Source organism: Nicotiana tabacum, chromosome 19 (genome assembly GCF_000715075.1).
Source record: "Nicotiana tabacum cultivar K326 chromosome 19, ASM71507v2, whole genome shotgun sequence".
Lineage (NCBI taxonomy): Eukaryota > Viridiplantae > Streptophyta > Magnoliopsida > Solanales > Solanaceae > Nicotiana > Nicotiana tabacum.
Window position 1 is genome coordinate 89,917,597 of NC_134098.1, and position 8,692 is coordinate 89,926,288.

Consider the following 8,692-nt stretch of genomic DNA (forward strand, 5'->3'; position numbering starts at 1 on the left):
TTTTAAAAAACAGATCAAATTTTGTTTGATTTTGGTTTTAATAAAAAAAATAACCGAAAAAAAGAATGTGTGTGTGTGTGTGTGTGTGTGTGTGTGTGTGTGTGTGTGTGTGTATATATATATATATATATATATATATATATATATATATATGTGTGTGTGTGTGTGTGTGTGTGTGTGTGTGTGTGTGTGTGTGTGTGTGTGTGTGTGTGTGTGTGTGTGTGTGTGTGTGTGTGTGTGTGTGTGTGTGTGTGTGTATTAGTCATTTGTATTTTTAGTCTAGTTCTTTGCTATTATAATTGGGTTGATTTTTTCCTAAAAAGAAACCAGACCAAGTAAGTTGATTTTTCAAATATTAGAACCAAACCAAACCAATTGAGTCGGTTTTTTATCGATTCGGTTTTTGTCGGTTTTTAGATTTTTTCGATTATTTATCGATTTTTTTCTTAAATATGAGACATACACTACCAAACGCATATTCCGGCGATTACATTTTCAACGTAACACTATCAAATCAATTGCTCTTTGAGAAATCTATCATTTTCAAGATATATTGATGATAATTGAATCAAATGGTAATGAATAATTTAAGTACTCAATTAAAAATCGATTATGTTTAACATAAAATAAATTTTTGTACTTAGTAAAAGAAAACTACCAATCAAACTAGAATCTAAAGGCAAAGAATTAGATTATTATAATAGCTGTGTGTGTGTGTGTGTGTGTGTGTGTGTGTGTGTGTGTGTGTGTGTGTGTGTGTGTGTGTGTGTGTGTGTGTGTGTGTGTGTGTGTGTGTGTGTGTGTGTGTGTGTGTGTGTGTGTGTGTGTGTGTGTGTGTGTGTGTGTGTGTGTGTGTGTGTGTGTGTGTGTGTGTGTGTGTGTGTGTGTGTGTGTGTGTGTGTGTGTGTGTGTGTGTGTGTGTGTGTGTGTGTGTGTGTGTGTGTGTGTGTGTGTGTGTGTGTGTGTGTGTGTGTGTGTGTGTGTGTGTGTGTGTGTGTGTAAAAATTTATTTTATGTTAAACATAATCGATTTTTAATTGAGTACTTAAATTATTCATTACCATTTGATTCAATTATCATCAATATATCTTGAAAATGATAGATTTCTCAAAGAGCAATTGATTTGATAGTGTTACGTTGAAAATGTAATCGCCGGAATATGCGTTTGGTAGTGTATGTCTCATATTTAAGAAAAAAATCGATAAATAATCGAAAAAATCTAAAAACCGACAAAAACCGAATCGATAAAAAACCGACTCAATTGGTTTGGTTTGGTTCTAATATTTGAAAAATCAACTTACTTGGTCTGGTTTCTTCTTAGGAAAAAATCAACCCAAACCAAACCCTGAACACCCTACCGGCAAGTCACAATACAGCTATAAAGTACATAATGAGCAGTAAATAGAGGAATGGGGCTACAACTCTCAAAATGACCGGCCGGTTCGTTACATCCTTCCCCTCTTAAACAACCGTTCGTCCTCGAACGGGTTTAGAATTATACCTGGACTGGTGAAAAGATGAGGATAGCAGCTACGCATATCATGCCCGGCCTCTGTCACGACCCAATTTTACCTAAAGGTCATGATGGCGCCCAATACTACAGCTAGGCAAGCCAACTAATAAATTAAACGTATATCAATTATTTTTAGAATAATTTTCTAAGTAATTTTATTATTTTACTAGCAATATTAAAGAAATTAAAAAAGATACTGATTAACTTAAATCCAAGAAAATAATACGATTTCAAATTCTACCAATGTGTGTGCAAAGACCTGGGGTCACAAGTGTATGAGCATCTAGTAGATTATACAAAACTCCAAATACTGTCTGAAATAAAAATAGACAGAATAAAAATGCAAGAAGAGGCACTGGTAGCTGCAGAACAGCTCAGAAGTTAGCTCACCCATACGCCTCTGGATAACGTGAATGTGCGATGATAGGTCATCCACTAGTGCCTGACTCAAATCCTGCACAAAAAGTGCAGTAAGTGTAGTATGAGTACGTAAATAACGTGTACCCAGTAAGTATCAAGCCTAATCTCGAAGAGGTAGAGACGAGATAGTCGACTTTGACACTCACTAAGGGTCAACAATAATAAATAGAATTATTTAAATCAGCATGATTCACAGAGTTAATAATAATTTTATTCAATTAGCAGAAATAATAAAATTCCTTCATTTGCAATAATTTCCAATCTATTAATTAAATCCACAAACTGCAAATAAAATAGTCAGGTATCGTGTAATTATTATTATTATTAGGCACGATTTCTGCCAAGGACGTACGACCCGATCCAGAGTGTCGTGTTCACTGCCGAGGGACGTGCGGTGCGATCCATAGATGCATCTATCCTACCGAGGCATTCGGCCCGCTCCACAAGAAAGGAGGACATTTTCTTATGTACCTCCGGAAGGAGAGTATATTTATTAAGATCAATTCGAGATGATGAACAATTTCTTTTAATAATTAATTAATTTAAACAAAAAATTAAATATATGCGATATTCATCTTTTACCATTCCTAACAATTCATAATATATATCAAATAATTTAATTAAATAAAGAATACAATTTACACAAGTAATTCATGCTTTGAGTCCTAAACTACCCGGACTTTAGCAATAATAGTAGCTACGCACGGACTCTCGTCACCTCGTGCATACGTATCCCCCGCAATTAGCAACAATTATTTGATTTAATTACCTATGGGGTAATTTTCCCCTCACAAGATTAGACAAGAGACTTACCTCGTCTTGCTCCAATTTAATCCACTAGTAGTCCTTTTCCTCGATTATCCAACTTTGATTGGCTCGAATCTAACCAAAATAATTCGATACAGTCACCAAAAATTATAGGAATCAATTTCATAAGAAATACTATATTTTTAAATAAAAATCCGAAATTAGCTCAAAAATCGCACGTGGGGCCCATATCTCGGAATCCGATGAAACTTACAAAATCCGATAACCCATTCAATTACGAGTCCAACCATACTAGTTTCACTCAAATCCGACTCCGAATCGACACCGAAATATCAAAAATTCGTGTCTATGAGATTTCTAAAAAATTTCAAATTTTAATCTCAAAACATTAATTAAATGGTGAAAATAATGATATATTCGTGTATATTGATCAAATTCGAGTTAGAATCACTTACCCCAATGTCTTTTCCCTAAAAATCTATCAAAAATCGCCTCTACTCAAGCTCAAATTTGTTAAAATGGCGAATGGGACGAATGCCCTCATTTATAATTCTGCCCAGGCAGCCCTCGATCATGGCCTCGATCTTCGTCCTCGATCGTGGCTTCGATCATAGCCCTCGAGCCTGGGCCTTCGATCATGACCCTCGAGCCCGCCTCGATCGTGGCTTCGACCATGGCCCTCGATCATAACATCGATCTTGGGTCTCGATCCTGGGCTTCGATCTTGGGCCTCGATCTTGGCCTCGATCACAACCCAAAATTTCCAACAGAAGAGAAAAATTGCAGCAACTGTTTTAAGTCCAACTCTTGATCTGTTAACCATCCGAAACTCATCTGAGGCCCTCGCGATCTCAACCAAATATACCAACAAGTCCTAAAACATCATACGAACTTATTTGAAACCTCAAATCACATAAAACGACGCTAAAACCAGGAATCATACTCCAATTCAAGTTTAATGAAACTTAAAATTTCCAACTTCTACATTCGATGTCGAAACCTATCAAATCAAGTTCGATTGACCTCAAATTTTGCACACAAGTCATAAATGACATAACGGAGCTATGAAAATTTTCAGAACTGGATTCTGACTCCGATATCAAAAAATTAACTCCCCGGTCAAACTTCCGAACTTAAATTCCTATTTTAGTCATTTCAAGCCTAATTTAATTACGGACTTCCAAATAAAATTCCGAACATACTTCTAAGTCCAAACTCACCATACGGAGCTGTTGGAATAATCAAAATTCTATTCCGATGTCATTTTCTAAAAATGTTGACCGAAATCAAACTTAGCATTTTAAGGCCAACTTAAGGAACCAAGTGTTCCAATTTCAACCCGAACACTTTCAAATCCCGAACCAACCATCCCCGCAAGTCATAAATTAATAAAAGCACATACAAGGAGTTTTATTTAGGGGAACGAGGTTTTAAAAGTCAAAATAACCGGTTGGGTCATTACACGCTCTCCCAAGTCGCCTCCTTGACCGGATGATCCCTCCACTGTACTTTCACCGAAACAATGCTCTACGATCTTAACTTTCTAACCTATCTGTCCAAAATGGCCACTGCTTCTAACAATAATACATAATTATCTAACTAATATGACCAAATTGATCATTTGTGTAAGTTCTAATGAAGTCTTTTTATTTTAAATTTACGTATTACGCTAATGTAATAGTATTTTTCGGCATTTTGATGATAGTTGTATTATTATACATACAATTTCTTTCATTCATTAAAATTTATTGTTCCTTCAAATAAATAAATATTTAAACCATCACATGTCATTATTAACGTATAACGCACGTTCACGGATACTAGTTTCTTAATACATGATAGTATATATGTTGATAGAAATTTTTGAATCTCTATTTGAATTACGCCAATGCCAAGAGTGAGCTTCAAATTTTCAATTTTATGACATCGTAGCTATGATTTATATTAACTCGAAGAACAATAATTGGCAACTACTACAATATCAATGATTTATATTACCCTTAAATTTAAGGAGTAGTTATCACTTTTCAGTTGTAATATTAAAGGTTCGAATGCTATAAACTAAAAAGGAAAAGAGATACACTAAACACTTACCCTATCTAGTCTAGTCTAGACATAGAAATAGCTTTCTGTAAGCAGTTTATTATTACTAAACACAGCAGATGTAACTAGCAGATGTACATAGCTACAGTTAGTTGATATAAAAAATTTCACTTCCGACCCCCAAAAAAAGAAAAGGAAAAAGAGACGAAGAAAACACAGTCCAAAAAACTCCTTGTTCGATCTGATAAGAGTAATACTACACTTTTCCATTTCCCTAAAAGGTCTACAATTTCCAACACCCAGCTGTGTTTCCAACCACCAAGTTTTGTTGCATTTTACACTTCAATTTTCTGCAAACCGATAAAACTGGTAGTACCATAAAAGGATTCAGTCTGCCCCTCTCTCCTTTTACACTCCTTTCAGCGTTTGAAAAACCTGGTAGCTGCCCTTCTTACAACTATGATTTTCACTATACTACAGTAGTAGTTGTTATCATGTCCTTTTTATATCTAAAAATGGGTTTTCCTTAGCTAGCTGCAAATATATATAGTACTGTCATATCAAGCCACCAAAACAAGAAAAAGGAGAGAGCCAAAAAGAGGGATGGGATTGTTCATTGGTTAGAGTTGAGACGAGTAATATTGTTCATCATGGCGGCAGGTGACCAAAAATCAGCACCATTGAGAGTAGTATCAGCTACATGTAGAGTTAGCTCTATTGGGACAAGACATAGTCCTTTGCTCCTGAGCATCGTCTCCTTTCTTGATCCTTCCATTTCCCCGGTTTCTCCGCCCTCCTGTCACATTCCCCCATAAACTCATTAGAATTTAACTTAATATTTACGTACATTTTTAAACCTGTTGTATCGATAAAACAGGAATCGCACATGTAACATCCACAAAAAGTGAGATTAGTAAAGCGAGCTTTTACGGTGAAACAGTTTATCCATCTCAATGTATCTAAAAGATAATTATAAGTAATTAACCATCTATCAAAAATGAGATTAATAGTGTGAAAAGTAAGACAGGTTATATGTTATAACATGAGTGCATCACAGAAGAAAATGGGAAAAAAGTATAAAGTGAAATTGATCCCTTGTCTATGTAAGTACGTAATTAAGTAACGAATCAAGTGTACCGTTCAACATTTAAGGAGCAAATGTCACTACATAATGTTGGACCAAATCTATAAAATACACCCATAAAATACCTAACTCATCAGGATTTAACTTACACTTATACCTAAAAAATGGGATGAGCACACGTAACTTCCACAATAAAGGGAGATTTTAACACCAACTTACACAATAAAAGAGTTTTTTTTAATCAATTTATCTAAAAGATAATTATAATTAAGTAGTTAACCGTCTATCACAAGTGAGACTAATAGTTTGAAAGTAAGACATGTTATATGTTATAACAAGGTTAAAATATACTCCATATATATAAGTCAAGTCCAATGCATATTAAGACGCATCATGATCAACCATCTACATATTACGAGTATAACCCTTCATTTTAATAGCAATTAAATCTAGAAGAAGTTAACGCCCTCATTGTCATTTACTTTTACTATCAATATAGATAACACAATTTCTTTATTAGTCTATTTCAAAAAGAACGACACATTTCTGTATGTAGAAACAATTTAACTTTGAACTTTTTATTTTATTCACTTTATCCTTATCGAGAAGTTTTTATAATCGCACAAATGTCATGGCACCACAAAGCTTTTAGCTTGAACTTTTAAGATCACAAGTTTCAAAAGTTTTTTTTTTTTTAAACTCCGTGCCGAATCAAAAGTTATTATAGATTTTTCAGAAATATATAATCATTCCTTGGAACATAAAATTAAGACAGCATCCTAATGATTCTACCTCCACATTGGATAAGATGCTACTGTTAAGGAAAAAAAATGCTCTGCTGCAAACTGCTAAGAGTTTAGCAGCAGTAGATTTTACCTAAACACACCTAGCTTGTTACTTGTTAGTAATTCTTAGTTTTCTTCTACCTTTTTGTCAATATTTACTTTCAGCAAGGTGTTAAGGTAAGGACAGGGGAGGCCCATATATAGGGACAAAGTTGTTGTACGTACTAAATAGGAGTAAAAAGAGAGCATTTTTTAGTGATAAAGCTTTAGGAGAAAAATTGGCCAAAATGAAAGTACTTACACGTAACGAAGGAGACAGGCGCTGCAAATAAGGAGAACACAAGACCTGAACCTGATCGTGCAAAAACCTGATATATCCCATCGCTTCATGTAGCACTGATGCTGTGTCTGTCTGTAGTTAATCAATATCCATATTAATGTCACATTAATTTCCATATACTCCTATCTAATATTATGAAATTAATACAGTGCAAAATAGTAAATATTTAAGCTATCAGATCATATATCAACGACAAATTAGTAAGGTGAAAAATAAGTCAGTTAACATATGTTAAAACACACTCAATTTACTTAGTACAACACGTTTAAATACACTAAATGAATGTATATGAATTTTTTCAATTTATAAAAAAAAAATCCAAATTCCAAGAATTGACTACAATTAGGAAGATTGAAGAAAACTGAACCTTGCCAAAGGGAGATACAAGCTGTTGTAAAGCTGTGATTCTTTCACCAAGCTTCTCTTTCTTAACCTACATTATTATTGTTCAGAACCTCATACGTTGACCCAAAAACAAAAAGTAGGAAGAAGAGAATGCTTCTTCACTTATCATGCAAATGATCATTTGTTTGTTTTGTTTTTCATTTTTTCTGACCTTTGCATGGCCTGTCACATTTGAATTTTCTGCCTTTGTCCTCTTGCAATTTCTCTGATTTCCAGCAGGAACTGCTTTTGTTTTTTCAACCGATTCTTTCTCTACTCCATTTCGCTTTTTCTGCAAAAAGGACAAAAAGATACAGAAACCCAAAAACCAAATCAACACAGAAAATTGCAAGAAAGAAAAAAATTACTCTCTTCTTCCAATTTATGTGGCACCGTTATGCGCACAGCGTTTAAAAAATAAAGATTTTAAAAATTACATTCTAAAACAAGCCTTAAACATTTGTGTGATTATAAATTATCTCCTTAAAGATAAAATAAGAATTTCAGAATAAGCAAAATTAGTATTTCTACATACATCGGACTTCTTGTTCTTGCTATTGCTACTTGAACAAGCTGAGGGTGAATCTCCAATACTGCATGTGACTCCAGATTTCTGGATTTTTGCTGGTGAATTTATAGAACAACTTTCAACAAAAGGATTATCAGCACACATTTTGGTGTAATCACCAAAACAGAGCATTTTTGGTGAAGATGAAGTGAAGTTAAAACACCCTCCTAGTGTATTATCATCATCGGCGGCAAATAGTAATTCTGAATAGCTATCTCCGTTTAGTGTCTCTTCTTTATACCCTTCTTGATCATCCGCCATTGTTAATTAGAGCAAGTAGTTGTGGATTTTCTTGCTTTATATTTTTTGACTCATGGATAAAGGAGTTTGTGGGTTTGTTTATGGGAGTAAACGATGGAAGCTTCTTTTAAAGTTAAACATGGGCAGGGACAAAGATATACAAGCACTGTGTTCTTCTCTTCTTACTAGGACTATTTGGCTTCTTATATGGGACCGTTTTCCCCCACTCCATTTTTACATTTTCTAAAATAATTAAATACTAGAACTATAAACTTAAAAGAATTTAACATCTATTGAACTGATAGAATAACAAATTTTTACATTCTTAGATTATGTAAAAGATAATTAAAAATAACTACGATTCATGATAAATGAAGAGATTTTATTTACAGATAATGACATGATAAACAATGGATGTACTCCCCCTTAAGAAATAATAAATGAAGTGCATAATTTATCATGATACCCATGCATATTTTTAATGATTTTGAAAAAATGATTTGAAATGAATAATTAATGTTGTGGGCATAACAGAAAAAAAGAAATT

At 33.9% G+C, this 8,692-nt stretch overlaps 1 protein-coding gene across 1 annotated transcript; it reads right to left on the reverse strand.

The window, feature by feature from the left end:
* Nucleotides 1–4,794: 4,794 nt before the first annotated feature.
* On the reverse strand, nt 4,795–8,446 carry LOC107811649 (transcription factor bHLH113). The gene is made up of 5 exons (XM_016636616.2): nt 7,873–8,446; nt 7,510–7,629; nt 7,321–7,386; nt 6,915–7,025; nt 4,795–5,540 (listed from the first exon to the last, which is right to left on the reverse strand). The coding sequence occupies exons 1-5, from the start codon at nt 8,164–8,166 to the stop codon at nt 5,358–5,360; spliced, it is 774 nt and encodes a 257-aa protein (XP_016492102.1). The 5' UTR covers nt 8,167–8,446; the 3' UTR covers nt 4,795–5,357.
* Nucleotides 8,447–8,692: the final 246 nt, after the last annotated feature.